The sequence below is a fragment of the Danio rerio genome, chromosome 14 (genome assembly GCF_052040795.2).
Source record: "Danio rerio strain M-AB ecotype USA chromosome 14, GRCz13ab, whole genome shotgun sequence".
Lineage (NCBI taxonomy): Eukaryota > Metazoa > Chordata > Actinopteri > Cypriniformes > Danionidae > Danio > Danio rerio.
Genome location: NC_141034.1, coordinates 2496194 through 2515420, shown reverse-complemented (window position 1 = coordinate 2515420; position 19227 = coordinate 2496194). Strand labels below are relative to the sequence as shown.

At 39.8% G+C, this 19227-nt stretch overlaps 26 protein-coding genes and 2 pseudogenes across 28 annotated transcripts in view; all 28 read left to right on the top strand.

Moving 5' to 3' along the window:
- The window catches only part of pcdh2g1.1 (protocadherin 2 gamma 1.1), a 226530-nt gene that overhangs the window by 134913 nt on the left and 72390 nt on the right, over positions 1-19227 (top strand). The gene's annotated exons all lie outside the window — the stretch shown is intronic.
- pcdh2g1.2 (protocadherin 2 gamma 1.2) overlaps positions 1-19227 on the top strand; it is a 222937-nt gene that overhangs the window by 131320 nt on the left and 72390 nt on the right. The gene's annotated exons all lie outside the window — the stretch shown is intronic.
- Positions 1-19227, top strand: part of pcdh2g2.2 (protocadherin 2 gamma 2.2) — a 214072-nt gene that overhangs the window by 122455 nt on the left and 72390 nt on the right. The gene's annotated exons all lie outside the window — the stretch shown is intronic.
- The window catches only part of pcdh2g3 (protocadherin 2 gamma 3), a 206322-nt gene that overhangs the window by 114705 nt on the left and 72390 nt on the right, over positions 1-19227 (top strand). The window lies entirely within an intron of this gene.
- The window catches only part of pcdh2g4 (protocadherin 2 gamma 4), a 201455-nt gene that overhangs the window by 109838 nt on the left and 72390 nt on the right, over positions 1-19227 (top strand). The window lies entirely within an intron of this gene.
- pcdh2g7 (protocadherin 2 gamma 7) overlaps positions 1-19227 on the top strand; it is a 193694-nt gene that overhangs the window by 102077 nt on the left and 72390 nt on the right. The gene's annotated exons all lie outside the window — the stretch shown is intronic.
- pcdh2g8 (protocadherin 2 gamma 8) overlaps positions 1-19227 on the top strand; it is a 183334-nt gene that overhangs the window by 91717 nt on the left and 72390 nt on the right. The window lies entirely within an intron of this gene.
- Positions 1-19227, top strand: part of pcdh2g9 (protocadherin 2 gamma 9) — a 178409-nt gene that overhangs the window by 86792 nt on the left and 72390 nt on the right. The gene's annotated exons all lie outside the window — the stretch shown is intronic.
- Positions 1-19227, top strand: part of pcdh2g10 (protocadherin 2 gamma 10) — a 173301-nt gene that overhangs the window by 81684 nt on the left and 72390 nt on the right. The gene's annotated exons all lie outside the window — the stretch shown is intronic.
- pcdh2gp1 (protocadherin 2 gamma pseudogene 1) overlaps positions 1-19227 on the top strand; it is a 169187-nt pseudogene that overhangs the window by 77570 nt on the left and 72390 nt on the right. The window lies entirely within an intron of this gene.
- Positions 1-19227, top strand: part of pcdh2g11 (protocadherin 2 gamma 11) — a 160889-nt gene that overhangs the window by 69272 nt on the left and 72390 nt on the right. The gene's annotated exons all lie outside the window — the stretch shown is intronic.
- pcdh2g12 (protocadherin 2 gamma 12) overlaps positions 1-19227 on the top strand; it is a 156658-nt gene that overhangs the window by 65041 nt on the left and 72390 nt on the right. The gene's annotated exons all lie outside the window — the stretch shown is intronic.
- pcdh2g13 (protocadherin 2 gamma 13) overlaps positions 1-19227 on the top strand; it is a 152532-nt gene that overhangs the window by 60915 nt on the left and 72390 nt on the right. The window lies entirely within an intron of this gene.
- The window catches only part of pcdh2g14 (protocadherin 2 gamma 14), a 146523-nt gene that overhangs the window by 54906 nt on the left and 72390 nt on the right, over positions 1-19227 (top strand). The window lies entirely within an intron of this gene.
- The window catches only part of pcdh2g15 (protocadherin 2 gamma 15), a 127985-nt gene that overhangs the window by 36368 nt on the left and 72390 nt on the right, over positions 1-19227 (top strand). The window lies entirely within an intron of this gene.
- pcdh2g16 (protocadherin 2 gamma 16) overlaps positions 1-19227 on the top strand; it is a 124484-nt gene that overhangs the window by 32867 nt on the left and 72390 nt on the right. The window lies entirely within an intron of this gene.
- The window catches only part of pcdh2g17 (protocadherin 2 gamma 17), a 121366-nt gene that overhangs the window by 29749 nt on the left and 72390 nt on the right, over positions 1-19227 (top strand). The gene's annotated exons all lie outside the window — the stretch shown is intronic.
- The window catches only part of pcdh2g22 (protocadherin 2 gamma 22), a 110450-nt gene that overhangs the window by 18833 nt on the left and 72390 nt on the right, over positions 1-19227 (top strand). The window lies entirely within an intron of this gene.
- Positions 1-19227, top strand: part of pcdh2g19 (protocadherin 2 gamma 19) — a 106883-nt gene that overhangs the window by 15266 nt on the left and 72390 nt on the right. The gene's annotated exons all lie outside the window — the stretch shown is intronic.
- The window catches only part of pcdh2g20 (protocadherin 2 gamma 20), a 103066-nt gene that overhangs the window by 11449 nt on the left and 72390 nt on the right, over positions 1-19227 (top strand). The window lies entirely within an intron of this gene.
- The window catches only part of pcdh2g21 (protocadherin 2 gamma 21), a 99499-nt gene that overhangs the window by 7882 nt on the left and 72390 nt on the right, over positions 1-19227 (top strand). The window lies entirely within an intron of this gene.
- Positions 1-19227, top strand: part of pcdh2g23 (protocadherin 2 gamma 23) — a 95093-nt gene that overhangs the window by 3476 nt on the left and 72390 nt on the right. The window lies entirely within an intron of this gene.
- The window catches only part of pcdh2g24 (protocadherin 2 gamma 24), a 90731-nt gene continuing 72390 nt past the window's right edge, over positions 887-19227 (top strand). The window contains exon 1 of the mRNA NM_001024196.2: positions 887-3286. Within this exon, the coding sequence (NP_001019367.2) occupies positions 887-3286 (2400 nt within the window). The remainder of the gene's footprint in view (positions 3287-19227) is intronic.
- Positions 5228-19227, top strand: part of pcdh2g25 (protocadherin 2 gamma 25) — an 86390-nt gene continuing 72390 nt past the window's right edge. Inside the window, exon 1 of the mRNA NM_001024197.2 lies at positions 5228-7618. Coding sequence (NP_001019368.2) covers positions 5228-7618 — 2391 coding nt within the window. The remainder of the gene's footprint in view (positions 7619-19227) is intronic.
- Positions 9467-19227, top strand: part of pcdh2g26 (protocadherin 2 gamma 26) — an 82151-nt gene continuing 72390 nt past the window's right edge. The window contains exon 1 of the mRNA NM_001024198.2: positions 9467-11845. Coding sequence (NP_001019369.2) covers positions 9467-11845 — 2379 coding nt within the window. The remainder of the gene's footprint in view (positions 11846-19227) is intronic.
- On the top strand, positions 12939-15598 carry LOC147833819 (protocadherin gamma-A11 pseudogene; annotated as a pseudogene). Its single transcript, XR_015507050.1, has one exon. The product of XR_015507050.1 is annotated as a protocadherin gamma-A11 pseudogene (transcript).
- Positions 16258-19227, top strand: part of pcdh2g27 (protocadherin 2 gamma 27) — a 75360-nt gene continuing 72390 nt past the window's right edge. The window contains 1 exon segment of the mRNA NM_001024199.2: positions 16258-18693. Within this exon segment, the coding sequence (NP_001019370.2) occupies positions 16258-18693 (2436 nt within the window).
- pcdh2g28 (protocadherin 2 gamma 28) overlaps positions 16258-19227 on the top strand; it is a 75360-nt gene continuing 72390 nt past the window's right edge. Inside the window, exon 1 of the mRNA NM_001024200.3 lies at positions 16258-18693. Coding sequence (NP_001019371.3) covers positions 16258-18693 — 2436 coding nt within the window. The remainder of the gene's footprint in view (positions 18694-19227) is intronic.

The following is a 19227-nucleotide window of genomic DNA, read 5'->3' as shown; positions in this document are numbered from 1 at the left end:
CAGCCGTACAGTACTATGTTAACTGAGTACAGTGGTATCATTTAAATTGTGACCCTGGAGCACAGTTTAGTTTTGCTATGAAAACAACATATAAATTGTCATTGCAACATTTTGTCCTTGCATATCTTTCCTCTGATTTTTCCTTAAATTAGTTTTTGTTGTCAGCAGTACAGATTCGCTGACCATGGTCCTGAAATGGGTTACATGGTCATTTACCTCATGTTCGCTACATCTTCAAGCATGAGACAATGTTTTTGCGTTTTCCAACAGCCTAATGACCTTTTCTCCTGTTTAAAGTGAAACTAGAACCTGTTTTCGTAGTTATGACATTGTTTTCACATAAATTATTGTATTTTATATAGGTATTTTTGTCTGATCAAATATGGTCTTATCAAAACGTGAGCAAACGTGGCATTCATTTTTATTATTTTACTTAAATCCTCATCCATACAGACTCATACAGTCTTTTTTATATATAGGCATCTGTATTGCTGTTGGCGTATTTTGATTATGCATTTTTAAAGTTCATTACATTGCTTTTTTTACCTATGTCTTAAATTGCGATACAAATATTTTAATTTTACATGGTATGTAGTTCTTCAGAATGAACTCATAGTGCCGCTGTTGGTCAATATGTCAGTGTAGAGAGCAGATCTGCTGCAGTTCCACCCCCATCATCTCCATATTATTAGAGAGAGACAGAAGCTGAGAGCACAGTGTGAGGAGGAGAGAGAAGACAAAACACGGAGATACTCTATTCATTATCATTCTCTTGGATTTACAGATTTTTCTTCTTTTCACTTTGGATATTCACATGACTCCCTTCAGTTTCTAGGATCAAATTATTTGTCTTCTGCTTGAATCGTCGTTCTCTGGTCCTCTGAAAATGTCGGACAGAACAATGGCGCGGCAAGTACTGCTGTTTATTTGGTTTCTCTCTCTCAGTTCAGCTCTCGGGCAGGTCAGTTATTCCATTCCTGAGGAAATGGCCAAAGGCTCTTTAGTCGGGAACATAGCGCAGGATTTGGGTTTAGATTTAAAGAGGCTGAAATCGGGGAAAGCGCGGATTTATACAGGAGACAGCGCTGAATACATCGAGCTGAATAAAGAAAGAGGAGTCCTCCTTATCAAAGAGAGAATAGACCGAGAGGCGCTGTGCGGACAGACAACGCCTTGCGCGCTGCATTTGCAGATCATACTCGAAAATCCCATCGAATTTTACTCGGTTACAGTGGAAGTTACAGATGTAAATGATCATTCACCTTCTTTTAAAAGGCCTGAGATGCGATTTAGGATTAGTGAATCTGCTGTAACTGGAGCAGTGTTTGTTTTAGACAGAGCGATGGATTTAGACGTCGGAATAAACGGCCTGCAGACATATACATTAAAGCCCACTGATCATTTTTCACTAAAATTACAAAGTCAGGCAGATGGTAGTAAACTGGTAGAAATGATACTTCAGAAACCCCTTGACCGTGAAAAGCAGGAGCATTTGTCTCTGGTTTTGACAGCGATAGATGGAGGAGATCCACAGCTGTCTGGTACTGCACAGATCCACATTACAGTTTTAGATGCTAACGATAATGCGCCTGTTTTTACACAGAAAATATATAAAGCGAGCATTAGTGAGAATGCAGTCAGAGGAACAATTATAACGACAGTGAGCGCATCTGATTTGGATGAGGGCTCTAATGGCAAAGTAACATACGCTATTACAAACAGCCTCGATAATGTTCCTGAATTATTTGAAATTAATGAAACAAACGGTGAGGTGAGAGTGATCGGGACTGTAGATTACGAGAAAGCTCGACATTATCAAATTCACGTACAAGCAAACGACGACGGGGGGCTTACCGATTCTTGTAAAATTGATGTGGATGTGATTGATTTAAATGACAATAAACCCCTCATTAACATAATGTCTAAATTAAACAGCATATCAGAAGACTCAACATTTGGAACCGTTGTAACTGTTATAAACGCGCAAGATCAAGATGCGGGAGAAAATGGTAAAATAACTTGTTCTATTAATGAGAACCTTCCATTAACTTTAAAGTCGACTAATAATAATTTCTTCAGTTTAGTCACTGATGGTGATTTAGACCGCGAGAGAGAGTCTGAGTATAACATCAGTGTGACGTGTGCTGATGAGGGCGTGCCCTCTCTCTCCAGCAGCGTCACTCTCTCCTTACAGATATCAGATGTGAATGATAACGCGCCTGTCTTTGAGCAGAGCTCATATCAGGCCTCTGTTCAGGAAAACAACACACCTGGTCTTTCCATATTCACAGTCAGAGCCAGAGACGCAGATTTTAACCAGAACGCCCGTGTGTCCTACATACTGGAGGACTCGTCGGTTAACGGAGTGCCCGTCTCCTCGTTAGTGTCCGTTAGTGCTGATAGTGGAGTCATACATGCAGTGCGATCTTTCGATTACGAGCAGATCAAAGAGTTCCAGTTCCGCGTAAAAGCGCAGGACGGAGGCTCTCCTCCTCTCAGCAGCAACGCGAGCGTCAAAATCCTGATTCAGGACCAGAATGACAACGCGCCTCAGGTTCTGTATCCGGTCCAGTCAGGCGCTTCTGTGGTGGCTGAAATAGTGCCTCGTTCGGCAGATGTGGGTTATCTGGTGACTAAAGTGGTGGCTGTTGATGTGGACTCTGGGCAGAACGCCTGGCTCTCCTATAAACTGCACAAAGCCACAGACAGGGCGCTGTTTGAAGTGGGCGCACAGAATGGAGAAATCAGAACTGTCCGGCAAGTGACAGATAAAGATGCTGTCAAACAAAGACTCACTGTTGTAGTGGAGGACAACGGGCAGCCCTCTCGATCAGCTACAGTCAATGTTAACGTGGCGGTGGCGGACAGCTTCCCTGAGGTGCTCTCGGAGTTCACCGACTTTACGCACGACAAGGAATACAACGACAACCTGACTTTCTATCTCGTCTTGGCCTTGGCTGTAGTGTCGTTTCTCTTTATCGTGTCCATCATCGCCATACTGTCAGTCAAATGCTACAGGTGGAGACGCGAGCGGATGTTTTATAAGTCTGGAGCGAATCTTCCGGTTATTCCGTATTATCCGCCTCTTTACGCAGATGTAGGAGGCACAGGAACTTTACAGCACGTGTACAATTATGAGGTGTGCAGAACCACTGACTCCAGAAAGAGTGATGTGAAATACGGCAGACCTTGCAGTGAGAGCATCATTAGTCTGGACACCAGTGGAACACAGACACTCACGCATGCGCAAAGGGAGAGACTGAACTTTAATGATTGTGGGGATCAGGTGAGAAAATATTTAAAGGTACACTATAAAAAACTTTGAGTTATTTATGTAAACCAATGTTTGGGTTACGTATTTGTTGCTTTGTTGGCTAAGTTTAACCTTTATTAGGTTATTTATTAATAACCCAACCAGTTGGGTTAAATATTTGGTGGTTTGTTTGGTTATTTTTAACCTTTATTAGGTTATTTATACAGTAACTCAACCAGTTAGTTTACAATTTTGAATTTCAACAGTGAACTGTTGTAACTGACTCAGAGCAGCTGTATTAATATGCGAACTTAATGTTGTTTTTGCGTTATAAAATTTATTTAAGCTCTAACCCAATACTATTTTTTTTTATCAAATTACTTCTCCGTTTCGTTTTTTTTTTTTTTAATATCCGTTTCACCAGCACTCTTAACTATTGATGATACAAACGCACGCTTTATAGCCGATTTAGATTAAATGGATTAAACGCTTTCTCTACCTCCCGTGCTGTTTCTTTTTTTCTTGTTTTCTTTTTTTTTTTTTTTTTTTTTTGGAAATGATACACACATGTTGGAGATATTTATTTATTTACACAGCCATTATTATAAAATAGTAGTAATAGTAGCCTAAAAGTAAAAGTAATACCAGAATGGAAGAAAATAACATTTAATCAAAATAACCCAATGCAATAGGTTAAAATAACCCATATTTGTGAAGGTGCTATAATAACTTATAGTTGGGTTACATTTTGGGGTATTTATAAATTAATTAATTAATTAATTTATTTATTTATTTATTTACTTTGCGCTGTTGTAATACTATAGTAATACTATTAGTTTGAACAAGTAAAAAAACATGAGTGCATATTTCGTTACTCTAATTGGTTATTTTTGATTAAACAGTTTATTTTACAATTTCACTGATTTCTTTTTTTGATCTGAGTCTTCGCTGCACTTTTACTTCTTTGTAACTTGTGAAAAAATGAGTTGAATCGTTTTCTCTTGAATGTTTTATTTATTGTTATAGTTTGATAAACGGTATAGTGTTCTGTATTCTGTATTTAAGTTGATTAAGCTGTTTTCTCTGTACAGCCGTTCAGTAATGCGTCATCAGAGTACAGTGGCATCGCTTACATCGTGATCCTGGAGCACAGTTTAGTTTTGCTATGATAACAACATGTAAATTGCCATTGTAACATTGTTTCCTTGTATATCTTTCCTTTAATTTACCTTAAATTAGTTTTTGTTGTCAGCAGTACAGATTCGCTGACCATGGTCCTGAAATGGGTTACATGGTCATTTACCTCATGTTCGCTACATCTTCAAGCATGAGGCGATGTTTTTGCGTTTTTCAACAGCCTAATGACCTGTTCTCCCCTTTAAAATAAAACTAGAACCCGTTTTAGCAGTTATGACATTGTTTTTGCTTCGATTGGTGTATTTTTATGTAGGTATTTTGGTCTGATCAGATAAGGTCTGATTAAAACTGAGCAATCGTGGCATTCACTTTTATATATTTTTTTAAAATCCTCATCCACCAAACTCATACAGTCATTGTTTTATAGGCCTCTGTATTGCTGTTGCCGTATTTTGATTATGTATTTTTAGAGTTCATTACTTTACTTTCTTTACTTATGTCTGACATTGCGAGGTAAATATTTTAATTTTACATGGTATGTAGTTCTTCAGAATGAACTCATAGTGCCGCTGTTGGTTAATATGTCAGTGTAGAGAGCAGATCTGCTGCAGTTCCACCCCCATCATCTCCATATTATTAGAGAGAGACAGAAGCTGAGAGCACAGTGTGAGGAGGAGAGAGCAGACAAAACACGGAGATACTCTATTCATTAACATTCTCTTGGAAATATTTTTGTTGTTGCTAGTTCATGTCTCTTTGGATGTATACATGATTTCCTGAAGCTTTTTGGACTGATTTTGTTTTTTGCTTGAATCTTCGTTCTCTTGTCTCTGCAAAATGTCGGACAGAACAATGGCGCGGCAAGTACTGCTGTTTATTTGGTTTCTCTCTCTCAGCTCAGCTCTCGGGCAGGTCAGTTACTCCATTCCTGAGGAAATGGCCAAAGGCTCTTTAGTCGGGAACATAGCGCAGGATTTGGGTTTAGATTTAAAGAGGCTGAAATCGGGAAAAGCGCGGATTTATACAGGAGACAGCGCTGAATACATCGAGCTGAATAAAGAAAGAGGAGTCCTCCTTATCAAAGAGAGAATAGACCGAGAGGCGCTGTGCGGACAGACAACGCCTTGCGCGCTGCATTTTCAGATCACGTTAGAAAATCCCATGGAGTTTTATAGCATTACAGTTGAGATTTTAGATGTTAATGATAACGCTCCGGTTTTTGCAGATAAAGAGATTAAATTTGATATAAGCGAATCATCTTTGACAGGAGCTAAATTTGTTTTGGAAACAGCCGTGGATGATGATGTTGGCTTAAACGGCGTACAGAGTTATTTCTTACAGCCTGCGGATCATTTTATTTTAAAGACTCAAGATATGCCGGATGGTACCAAAAATGTTGAAATGATACTACAGAAGCCTTTAGATCGAGAAAAGCAGGAGCATATCTCGCTTGTACTGACATCAGTGGACGGAGGAGATCCACAGCTGTCTGGAACAATCCCGATTATAATCACAGTTGAGGACGCAAACGATAACGCTCCAATTTGTTTTATGTCTGTTTATAAGACCAGTGTTGCGGAAAATTCTCCGAAAGGTACAGTTTTAACAACTGTTAAAGCATCAGATGCTGACCAAGGACAAAACGGCAAAGTAGAGTATCATATTGCGAAGTCTACCGGTGGCACAATTAACCTCTTTGAAATCGACAGAAATGCCGGAGTGTTAAAGTTATCTGGCGATATCGACTACGAAAAAGTTAAACATTATCAAATTGACGTTCAAGCCAGAGACCCTGGTCGTCATTCTGACACTTGCAAAGTGATTGTTGATATAATCGATGTGAATGACAACAAACCAGTGATTAATATAATGTCCAAAACGAGCACTCTTTCGGAGGATTCAAAATCAGGCACTGTTGTGACTATGCTTAATGTGCAAGACTCAGATTCTGGTGAGAATGGAAAGGTACAATGCTCCATTAACGATAATATGCCTTTTAGCCTAAAATCCACTAATAATAATTTCTTCAGTTTAGTCACTGATGGTGATTTAGATCGCGAGAGAGAGTCTGAGTATGACATCAGTGTGACGTGTGCTGATGAGGGCGTGCCCTCTCTCTCCAGCAGCGTCACTCTCTCCTTACAGATATCAGATGTGAATGATAACGCGCCTGTCTTTGAGCAGAGCTCATATCAGGCCTCTGTTCAGGAAAACAACACACCTGGTCTTTCCATATTCACAGTCAGAGCCAGAGACGCAGATTTTAACCAGAACGCCCGTGTGTCCTACATACTGGAGGACTCGTCGGTTAACGGAGTGCCCGTCTCCTCGTTAGTGTCCGTTAGTGCTGATAGTGGAGTCATACATGCAGTGCGATCTTTCGATTACGAGCAGATCAAAGAGTTCCAGTTCCGCGTAAAAGCGCAGGACGGAGGCTCTCCTCCTCTCAGCAGCAACGCGAGCGTCAAAATCCTGATTCAGGACCAGAATGACAACGCGCCTCAGGTTCTGTATCCGGTCCAGTCAGGCGCTTCTGTGGTGGCTGAAATAGTGCCTCGTTCGGCAGATGTGGGTTATCTGGTGACTAAAGTGGTGGCTGTTGATGTGGACTCTGGACAGAACGCCTGGCTCTCCTATAAACTGCACAAAGCCACAGACAGGGCGCTGTTTGAAGTGGGCGCACAGAATGGAGAAATCAGAACTGTCCGGCAAGTGACAGATAAAGATGCTGTCAAACAAAGACTCACTGTTGTAGTGGAGGACAACGGGCAGCCCTCTCGATCAGCTACAGTCAATGTTAACGTGGCGGTGGCGGACAGCTTCCCTGAGGTGCTCTCGGAGTTCACCGACTTTACGCACGACAAGGAATACAACGACAACCTGACTTTCTATCTCGTCTTGGCCTTGGCTGTAGTGTCGTTTCTCTTTATCGTGTCCATCATCGCCATACTGTCAGTCAAATGCTACAGATGGAGACGCGAGCGGATGTTTTATAAGTCTGGAGCGAATCTTCCGGTTATTCCGTATTATCCGCCTCTTTACGCAGATGTAGGAGGCACAGGAACTTTACAGCACGTGTACAATTATGAGGTTTGCAGAACCACTGACTCCAGAAAGAGTGATGTGAAATACGGCAGAGCTTGCAGTGAGAGCATTATTAGTCTGGACACCAGTGGAACACAGACACTCACGCATGCTCAGAGACTGAACTTTGACGATTCTGATAAGGTAAGCTTTATTATAAACGCATACCGGTTCGATTTATTTATTTTTGTGCTCTATCATACAAAGAAGTTGCCAAAAACTCTATATAGACGTTTCTTTTTAGATATCATATTTGTCATATTTATAAAGATGCATGTTTATAATACTCTTTTTATATAATATTAATGATAATAGTAATTGCAATAGTTGTTATTATTATTCATATTATTCTTATTATTATTATTAATAATTATTCTTATTATTAGCATTATTATTATTATTATTATTATGAGTATTGTTATTATTATTATTATTATTATTATTATTATTATTATTATTATTATTATTATTATTATTATTATTATTATTATTAATATATGTAGTAGTAGTAGTAGCAGAGTTAGTAGTATTTCCAAAAGATCTGAACTATTAAGTGAGCAAACCGCGTGCTGAATCATTGCCTTTGCTTCCCTGTCCAAGGTGCTGAAGCTGTGTATTCAGCCTACGTACTAAAATCTTTTGCAGAAATTTCACTGGTGTGTTCAAGGCTATTTATAAATTATATGTTGAGCTTTAGGAGTGTATATTTTGTGATTGCTTTGTTTGTGATTGCTTTTAGGCAATTGTGCTTGATTGAATAAATTGCCTGGCAGTGGCAGGTCAATTTCATTTTCAAAAAAAGCTTGAAACTTCTGAATCAGTTTCGTTACAGATTTATTTATTTATTTATTTATTTATTTATTTATTTATTCATTTATTCATTTATTCATTTATTCATTTATTCATTTATTCATTTATTCATTTATTTATTTATTTAGCAAATGCATATTATTAGTTTAATTTAAAATGAAACCTAGGTGTTTTATTTGCATCAGTTTTACTTTCTCACTCTTTGCATATTGTACAGTGCTCATCATATATGAGTACACCTCATTTTGAAAATGAATATTTTAATCTTTTTCGTAGTGAATAAAGGTAATAAATAATGTTGCATTTGAACAAAACTGATTTATTAAACATATATATTTATTAAAATAATATTTTAGTCACAGAACATCTTTAGAAATTGAAAGATAATACATCTTTCATTCATGCAAAATATTGTAAAACAAAGAAAAACTACAACATTTCAACAAAATTCTCTCTCTCTCTCTCTCTCTCTCTCTCTCTCTCTCTCTCTATATATATATATATATATATATATATATATATATATATATATATATATATACACATATATATATATATATTTTTTTTTTTTCTTTGCTTGATTTTTGCTATTTTTGTAAACAAATATTTAATATTTTTCTATAACAATTAAATTTGCCCTACTAAATTTTTAACTATAATTGTAAGGTATTTAGTAAAATTTGCTCCAAAATTGGCTTCAGTACTGACTAATCTAATGTATATGCAAAAATAGTAATATTGTAAAGCATCTTATAGAAAATATTAATTTAAATGAGAGATTTGTGCGGGTGTTCTCATATATGTCGAGCACTGTATATAGCATTATTTAAGTATAAATATATTTGCAGTAACCCAAAATGGTCTCAAAGTGCCGCTGTTTGTCAGGGTGATGAGACTGAGAGCACGTAATTCCAGCAATACCTCCCCTCTCCCACAGTACATATTAAGAAGAAAGAGTCTGAGCCGTGTGCACAACCCACAGGGGCATAACACTGAGGACGTCGTGGCAGCAATGAACAGTCAGCTATGGATGCATGTTTAAGCTTTTACTCAGAGATTCCTCATTAGTATTGGACTTATTTTATTTTTGCACCTGAAGATATTTTGACTCTGATTTGGATTTACCGTGGCTTGTTTTTTAATTTTTATTTTTGGGTCGTGAGCACAGTGTCGGACAGAACAATGGCGCGGCAAGTACTGCTGTTTATTTGGTTTCTCTCTCTCAGCTCAGCTCTCGGGCAGGTCAGTTACTCCATTCCTGAGGAAATGGCCAAAGGCTCTTTAGTCGGGAACATAGCGCAGGATTTGGGTTTAGATTTAAAGAGGCTGAAATCGGGGAAAGCGCGGATTTATACAGGAGACAGCGCTGAATACATCGAGCTGAATAAAGAAAGAGGAGTCCTCCTTATCAAAGAGAGAATAGACCGAGAGGCGCTGTGCGGACAGACAACGCCTTGCGCGCTGCATCTGCAGATCATACTCGAAAACCCCATGGAGCTGTTTAGGGTAACAGTTGAAATCACAGACATAAATGATAAATCTCCTGTTTTTAAAAGAGATGAGAGACGATTTGAGATTAGTGAATCTGCTGTCGTAGGATCGAAATTCATGCTGGAGAAAGCGATAGACGCTGATATTGGCGCTAATGGTCTTCAGAGTTATTTCCTGCAGCCTACTGATCATTTTAATTTAAAGCTGCATGGTCAGAGTGATGGGAGTAAAAAGGTTGAAATGATTCTCCAGAAGCCTTTGGATCGAGAAAAGCAGGAAAACGTGTCTCTAATATTAACCGCGGTAGATGGCGGAGAGCCACCTAAATCAGGTACAGTTCAGATTCATATTACAGTGCTTGATGTGAATGATAATGCTCCAGTTTTTACCAAGCCTATATACAGGGCGATTATTACAGAGAATTCGCCGAGCGGCACGCCGCTCATTACTGTTAGCGCGTCTGATTCAGATAAAGGGGCACATGGAGAGGTCAGTTATTTAATTGCAAACAGTGATGGCGTGTCAGATGTATTTCATATCAATAACAATGGACTGGTCACGTTAGTCGGTAAGGTTGATTTTGAATCATTTAAGCACTACCAAATTGACATTGAAGCAGTAGACAATGGTGGATTGTCTGATTCTAGTAAAATAATGGTCGACGTGATTGATGTAAATGATAACGCACCTGTCATTACGGTAATGTCCAAATCTAATGCGTTACCGGAGAACTCGCCACACAGTACTGTGATTGCAATCATCAGTGTGAATGACCCTGATTCTGACAGCAACGGACAGGTGCAGTGTCGTGTAAGCGAAGACATCCCTTTTACAATAAAATCTACGTCTAATGGATTTTACAGTATTGTCACTGATGGTGATTTAGATCGCGAGAGAGAGTCTGAGTATGACATCAGTGTGACGTGTGCTGATGAGGGCGTGCCCTCTCTCTCCAGCAGCGTCACTCTCTCCTTACAGATATCAGATGTGAATGATAACGCGCCTGTCTTTGAGCAGAGCTCATATCAGGCCTCTGTTCAGGAAAACAACACACCTGGTCTTTCCATATTCACAGTCAGAGCCAGAGACGCAGATTTTAACCAGAACGCCCGTGTGTCCTACATACTGGAGGACTCGTCGGTTAACGGAGTGCCCGTCTCCTCGTTAGTGTCCGTTAGTGCTGATAGTGGAGTCATACATGCAGTGCGATCTTTCGATTACGAGCAGATCAAAGAGTTTCAGTTCCGCGTAAAAGCGCAGGACGGAGGCTCTCCTCCTCTCAGCAGCAACGCGAGCGTCAAAATCCTGATTCAGGACCAGAATGACAACGCGCCTCAGGTTCTGTATCCGGTCCAGTCAGGCGCTTCTGTGGTGGCTGAAATAGTGCCTCGTTCGGCAGATGTGGGTTATCTGGTGACTAAAGTGGTGGCTGTTGATGTGGACTCTGGACAGAACGCCTGGCTCTCCTATAAACTGCACAAAGCCACAGACAGGGCGCTGTTTGAAGTGGGCGCACAGAATGGAGAAATCAGAACTGTCCGGCAAGTGACAGATAAAGATGCTGTCAAACAAAGACTCACTGTTGTAGTGGAGGACAACGGGCAGCCCTCTCGATCAGCTACAGTCAATGTTAACGTGGCGGTGGCGGACAGCTTCCCTGAGGTGCTCTCGGAGTTCACCGACTTTACGCACGACAAGGAATACAACGACAACCTGACTTTCTATCTCGTCTTGGCCTTGGCTGTAGTGTCGTTTCTCTTTATCGTGTCCATCATCGCCATACTGTCAGTCAAATGCTACAGATGGAGACGCGAGCGGATGTTTTATAAGTCTGGAGCGAATCTTCCGGTTATTCCGTATTATCCGCCTCTTTACGCAGATGTAGGAGGCACAGGAACTTTACAGCACGTGTACAATTATGAGGTTTGCAGAACCACTGACTCCAGAAAGAGTGATGTGAAATACGGCAGAGCTTGCAGTGAGAGCATCATTAGTCTGGACACCAGTGGGACACAGACACTCACGCATGCGCAAAGGGAAAGGCTGAACTTTGATGATTGTGGGGATCAGGTGAGAATTGTTTTATATAAGTAGCATATGATGTCGTATATTTCTTCGTAAGTTTGAACCATTTTCTCAAATGGTTCGTCCTTGCTATCTAAAAAACTTAATATTTAATATAGGATTTATCGTTGTATATTTTTTACATTTTTGTGTTTGTTTGTTTGGTGTTTTTTTTTTTTTTTTGTCTCTTCATGGTTTATGTAAACAAGCGCTGTAGAATGGCTTGAAAAGCATATATTGGTGCTATCATTTAAAGAGGAAGGGATTCAAACGAAATATCTATGACAATAGTTTATTGTTCGGTAAATGGTTTTGAATTACTTTTTGTGCTTTCCATTTTAGTTTTTGCCATATCTGAGTGTTTTTAAATATTTTTCTCTCTCTGAACTTTTATTTATGCATATTATGTATAATAATCTTATTATTGTTTATTTATAATAATAATAATAATAATAATAATAATAATATTAATAATAATAATATACATATTAATAATAATAACAATTTAGTTATTATTACTAATCTGATGTTTTATTTATAATTACTTTTCTTTATATGATATTTTATTTATTGCACACTGATTTTAAATAATATTAATAAAATAATAATTAAAAAACGTTAATTATTATTATTATTATTATTTATTTATTTATTTATTTTTTGCTGGGAATATAACAATATGTGCTCCAGCATAAATTTTGAATATATTTTTCACGTTTTTAAAATCAAAAGCTCACCTTTTTGCTATTTAATGCGATTTTTTTTATTAAATACATTTTATTTAAAACCATAGTCATAAGAGGTTTTTATTGTTTGTCTGGGTATGAGCACGTTCATTAAACATGTTTTCTATATTCTGGAGTACAGGTTTAACACTTTTCTTGCATAATTTAAATTACGTTGAAAGTGAGTTTACTGTATACCTGTTTTGCTGGCAGTATGTTTTTTTTATAATCTATTGCTTGTTAGTATTTATTGTAGCTCTTGTAGTATTTCTCTGATGCACCAAGTGCCGCTGTTGGTCAGTCTGTTCAAGCTTTAAACTGTATTTTAGACCCTCCTTTTCTTTCTGACATCACATTCTGCAGAATATCTCTTCATTTCAGACGGTCTCTGCTCTGAAGCGTGGTAACATTCGTCGCTCTTTGTTATCGGAAGAACTTTGCTTTTTCCACGCTTTTAATTATCTTCTTCTTCATCATATATTCTTCTTCAGTGGAACAGAAGATCTGGATAATGTTGTTTCTTTGTTGTTTTTCCGCGCACAGAGGCGCGTCTTCGTCGCGGATTTCATCATGGCTAATGCAGCCTCTCTTGCTCTGCGTCTTTGTCATGGCCGTTGCGCGCGCGCAGGTCCGTTATTCTATCCCAGAGGAGATGACAAAGGGCTCGCTGGTGGGAAATATCGTTCAGGATCTCGGTTTGGATGTTAAGAGGCTGAAATCTGGTCGAGCGCGGATCTTTACAGAGGACAGTCGTGAGTACATCGCTCTGAATGTGGATAAAGGGACTCTGGTAGTGAAAGAGAGGATAGATAGAGAGGAGCTGTGCGCCCAAGTGTCTCCCTGCTCCTTACATTTTCAGATCATCCTAGAAAACCCCATGGAGCTGCACAGAATTGATGTAGAAATATTAGATATTAATGATCATGCTCCTGTTTTTGACAGAAAAGAAATTGATTTTCAGATTAGTGAATTAGCACTTCCCGGAGCTCGCTTTTCATTAGACAGCGCCCAAGATCCGGACACAGGTACGAACGCGCTTAAGTCATATACATTAAATCCAAAAGATCATTTTGATTTGAAGGTTATGTCACGAAATGATGGCTCAAAATACGTCGAAATGGTTCTTCAAGCGCCGTTAGACAGAGAGACTCAACATGAGCACAAGTTAACCCTTACAGCCTTTGATGGCGGCAATCCGCAGAGAACTGGCACTGTTAGGATATGTGTTACGGTCATAGACGCAAACGACAACGCGCCTGTATTTAGTCTGCCTGTTTACCGTGTTTCATTGTTTGAGAATGCACATAATGGTGCTGTTGTGGTCAAGGTAAGCGCGACTGATAATGACCAAGGCGCAAACGGAGAGATAACATATTCTTTTTCACGCAGTTCTGGAAAAAATCTAGATTTATTCCATATTGGCCCAGATACAGGTGAAATTACTGTAAAAGGACATTTGGATTATGAGAGAGCTAAACAATTTGAGTTAAACATAGATGCTACAGATAAGGGTGGTTTAACTGACTCCAGTAAAGTTATAATCGACATTACAGATGTAAACGACAACCCCCCTGTGATAAGCCTGATTTCATTTTCTAATCCAATACCAGAGGACGCAGCGCCAGAAACTGTAATAGCGATGCTGAATGTCAAAGATTTAGATTCAGGGAAAAATGGGCAGGTTAAATGTTACATTTCTGCAGACATGCCGTTCAAGGTGAAGTCATCTGCCCAGAATTTTTACAGTTTGATCACTGATCAGCTTTTAGATCGTGAAAAAATATCTGAATACAATATCACAGTAACAGCTACTGATGAGGGCTCTCCATCCTTCTCCACTAATAAAACACTGACTCTGAAAATCTCCGATGTGAATGACAACGCCCCTGTGTTTGAGCGTCAGTCATACACCGCATTTATCATGGAGAATAATTCTCCAGGAGTCTCTGTTTTATCTGTTAAAGCGCACGACAGAGACTCTGGCAATAACGCGCGTATCTCCTATTTTCTAGAGGATGTTGTTGTGAATGGCGTCTCTGCCTCGACCTTTATTTCAGTCAATGCAGAGAGCGGAGAGATTCTTGCTGCTCGCTCTTTTGATTACGAGCAAACAAAAGATTTTAGCATCCGCGTAAAAGCGCAGGACGGAGGCTCTCCTCCTCTCAGCAGCAACGTGAGCGTCAAAATCCTGATTCAGGACCAGAATGACAACGCGCCTCAGGTTCTGTATCCGGTCCAGTCGGGCGCTTCCGTGGTGGCTGAAATAGTGCCTCGTTCGGCAGATGTGGGTTATCTGGTGACTAAAGTGGTGGCTGTTGATGTGGACTCTGGACAGAACGCCTGGCTCTCCTATAAACTGCACAAAGCCACAGACAGGGCGCTGTTTGAAGTGGGCGCACAGAATGGAGAAATCAGAACTGTCCGGCAAGTGACAGATAAAGATGCTGTCAAACAAAGACTCACTGTTGTAGTGGAGGACAACGGGCAGCCCTCTCGATCAGCTACAGTCAATGTTAACGTGGCGGTGGCGGACAGCTTCCCTGAGGTGCTCTCGGAGTTCACCGACTTTACGCACGACAAGGAATACAACGACAACCTGACTTTCTATCTCGTCTTGGCCTTGGCTGTAGTGTCGTTTCTCTTTATCGTGTCCATCATCGCCATACTGTCAGTCAAATGCTACAGATGGAGACGCGAGCGGATGTTTTATAAGTCTGGAGCGAATCTCCCGGTTATTCCGTATTATCCGCCTCTTTACGCAGATGTAGGAGGCACAGGAACTTTACAGCACGTGTACAATTATGAGGTTTGCAGAACCACTGACTCCAGAAAGAGTGGTGTGAAATACGGCAGAGCTTGCAGTGAGAGCATCATTAGTCTGGACACCAGTGGAACACAGACACTCACGCATGCGCAAAGGGAAAACCTGAATAATGATTTTGATCAGGTGAGATTGAGTGATTAATTTTAAACATGGCTTTTTAGTGTCTAATTTATCATCATGATTTATCTCAGTTTTTCTCAGATTAAGCACAGTATTTTTGTCTTTGTGTTCGTGTTTATATATATATATATATATATATATATATATATATATATATATATATATATATATATATATATATATATATATATGTGTGTGTATAAACAAACATACACATATAAGTTTAGACTTTTTTTCTGCCCTAAGCTAAGTTGTACTCAATAAGGATGCTTATATTTTGATAAAGTTTGCGCGCTTTGGTCACAGTGAAGCTTTAAATGCATTAAGAGATGTTTTACATTTTGCAGTTTTACTCGTATCTGTGATCATATTTAAAGGTGTTCTGTTGGAAATATTTTTATTTTTGTCTCATAATTATGCGTTACCACAAAATATTTGTATTTTGGCATTTAACCTCATTCTTATTTTGCGTTTGGGTATTTTCCAGCATGTTTACATGCAATATTTCTCTGATGCACTAAGTGCCGCTGTTGGTCAGTGTGTTCAGGCTTTAAACACTTATTTTAGATCCTCCTCCACTTTCTGACATCACATTCTGCAGAAAAATCATTCTCATTCAGACGCTTTCTCTTTTACACTGAAGTATCGAGACATTCGCTGTCCTGTATTTTCGGGTGGAGTTTGCTGTTTCTCCACCTTTCTGTATCATCTATTCTTCATCATTTTAAGTGGAACAGAAGATCTGGATTATGTCGTTTCTTTGTTGTTTTTCCGCGCACAGAGGCGCGTCTTCGTCGCGGATTTCATCATGGCTAATGCAGCCTCTCGTGCTCTGCGTCTTTGTCATGGCCGTTGCGCGCGCGCAGGTCCGTTATTCTATCCCAGAGGAGATGACAAAGGGCTCGCTGGTGGGAAATATCGTTCAGGATCTCGGTTTGGATGTTAGGAGGCTGAAATCTGGTCGAGCGCGGATCTTTACGGAGGACAGTCGTGAGTACATCGCTCTGAATGTGGATAAAGGGACTCTGGTAGTGAAAGAGAGGATAGATAGAGAGGAGCTGTGCGCCCAAGTGTCTCCCTGCTCCTTACATTTTCAGATCATCCTAGAAAACCCCATGGAGCTGCACAGAATTGATGTAGAAATATTAGATATTAATGATCATGCTCCTGTTTTTGACAGAAAAGAAATTGATTTTCAGATTAGTGAATTAGCACTTCCCGGAGCTCGCTTTTCATTAGACAGCGCCCAAGATCCGGACACAGGTACGAACGCGCTTAAGTCATATACATTAAATCCAAAAGATCATTTTGATTTGAAGGTTATGTCACGAAATGATGGCTCAAAATACGTCGAAATGGTTCTTCAAGCGCCGTTAGACAGAGAGACTCAACATGAGCACAAGTTAACCCTTACAGCCTTTGATGGCGGCAATCCGCAGAGAACTGGCACTGTTAGGATATGTGTTACGGTCATAGACGCAAACGACAACGCGCCTGTATTTAGTCTGCCTGTTTACCGTGTTTCATTGTTTGAGAATGCACATAATGGTGCTGTTGTGGTCAAGGTAAGCGCGACTGATAATGACCAAGGCGCAAACGGAGAGATAACATATTCTTTTTCACGCAGTTCTGGAAAAAATCTAGATTTATTCCATATTGGCCCAGATACAGGTGAAATTACTGTAAAAGGACATTTGGATTATGAGAGAGCTAAACAATTTGAGTTAAACATAGATGCTACAGATAAGGGTGGTTTAACTGACTCCAGTAAAGTTATAATCGACATTACAGATGTAAACGACAACCCCCCTGTGATAAGCCTGATTTCATTTTCTAATCCAATACCAGAGGACGCAGCGCCAGAAACTGTAATAGCGATGCTGAATGTCAAAGATTTAGATTCAGGGAAAAATGGGCAGGTTAAATGTTACATTTCTGCAGACATGCCGTTCAAGGTGAAGTCATCTGCCCAGAATTTTTACAGTTTGATCACTGATCAGCTTTTAGATCGTGAAAAAATATCTGAATACAATATCACAGTAACAGCTACTGATGAGGGCTCTCCATCCTTCTCCACTAATAAAACACTGACTCTGAAAATCTCCGATGTGAATGACAACGCCCCTGTGTTTGAGCGTCAGTCATACACCGCATTTATCATGGAGAATAATTCTCCAGGAGTCTCTGTTTTATCTGTTAAAGCGCACGACAGAGACTCTGGCAATAACGCGCGTATCTCCTATTTTCTAGAGGATGTTGTTGTGAATGGCGTCTCTGCCTCGACCTTTATTTCAGTCAATGCAGAGAGCGGAGAGATTCTTGCTGCTCGCTCTTTTGATTACGAGCAAACAAAAGATTTTAGCATCCGCGTAAAAGCGCAGGACGGAGGCTCTCCTCCTCTCAGCAGCAACGTGAGCGTCAAAATCCTGATTCAGGACCAGAATGACAACGCGCCTCAGGTTCTGTATCCGGTCCAGTCGGGCGCTTCCGTGGTGGCTGAAATAGTGCCTCGTTCGGCAGATGTGGGTTATCTGGTGACTAAAGTGGTGGCTGTTGATGTGGACTCTGGACAGAACGCCTGGCTCTCCTATAAACTGCACAAAGCCACAGACAGGGCGCTGTTTGAAGTGGGCGCACAGAATGGAGAAATCAGAACTGTCCGGCAAGTGACAGATAAAGATGCTGTCAAACAAAGACTCACTGTTGTAGTGGAGGACAACGGGCAGCCCTCTCGATCAGCTACAGTCAATGTTAACGTGGCGGTGGCGGACAGCTTCCCTGAGGTGCTCTCGGAGTTCACCGACTTTACGCACGACAAGGAATACAACGACAACCTGACTTTCTATCTCGTCTTGGCCTTGGCTGTAGTGTCGTTTCTCTTTATCGTGTCCATCATCGCCATACTGTCAGTCAAATGCTACAGATGGAGACGCGAGCGGATGTTTTATAAGTCTGGAGCGAATCTCCCGGTTATTCCGTGTTATCCGCCTCTTTACGCAGATGTAGGAGGCACAGGAACTTTACAGCACGTGTACAATTATGAGGTTTGCAGAACCACTGACTCCAGAAAGAGTGGTGTGAAATACGGCAGAGCTTGCAGTGAGAGCATCATTAGTCTGGACACCAGTGGAACACAGACACTCACGCATGCGCAAAGGGAAAACCTGAATAATGATTTTGATCAGGTGAGATTGAGTGATTAATTTTAAACATGGCTTTTTAGTGTCTAATTTATCATCATGATTTATCTCAGTTTTTCTCAGATTAAGCACAGTATTTTTGTCTTTGTGTTCGTGTTTATATATATATATATATATATATATATATATATATATATATATATATATATATATATATATATATATGTGTGTGTATAAACAAACATACACATATAAGTTTAGACTTTTTTTCTGCCCTAAGCTAAGTTGTACTCAATAAGGATGCTTATATTTTGATAAAGTTTGCGCGCTTTGGTCACAGTGAAGCTTTAAATGCATTAAGAGATGTTTTACATTTTGCAGTTTTACTCGTATCTGTGATCATATTTAAAGGTGTTCTGTTGGAAATATTTTTATTTTTGTCTCATAATTATGCGTTACCACAAAATATTTGTATTTTGGCATTTAACCTCATTCTTATTTTGCGTTTGGGTATTTTCCAGCATGTTTACATGCAATATTTCTCTGATGCACTAAGTGCCGCTGTTGGTCAGTGTGTTC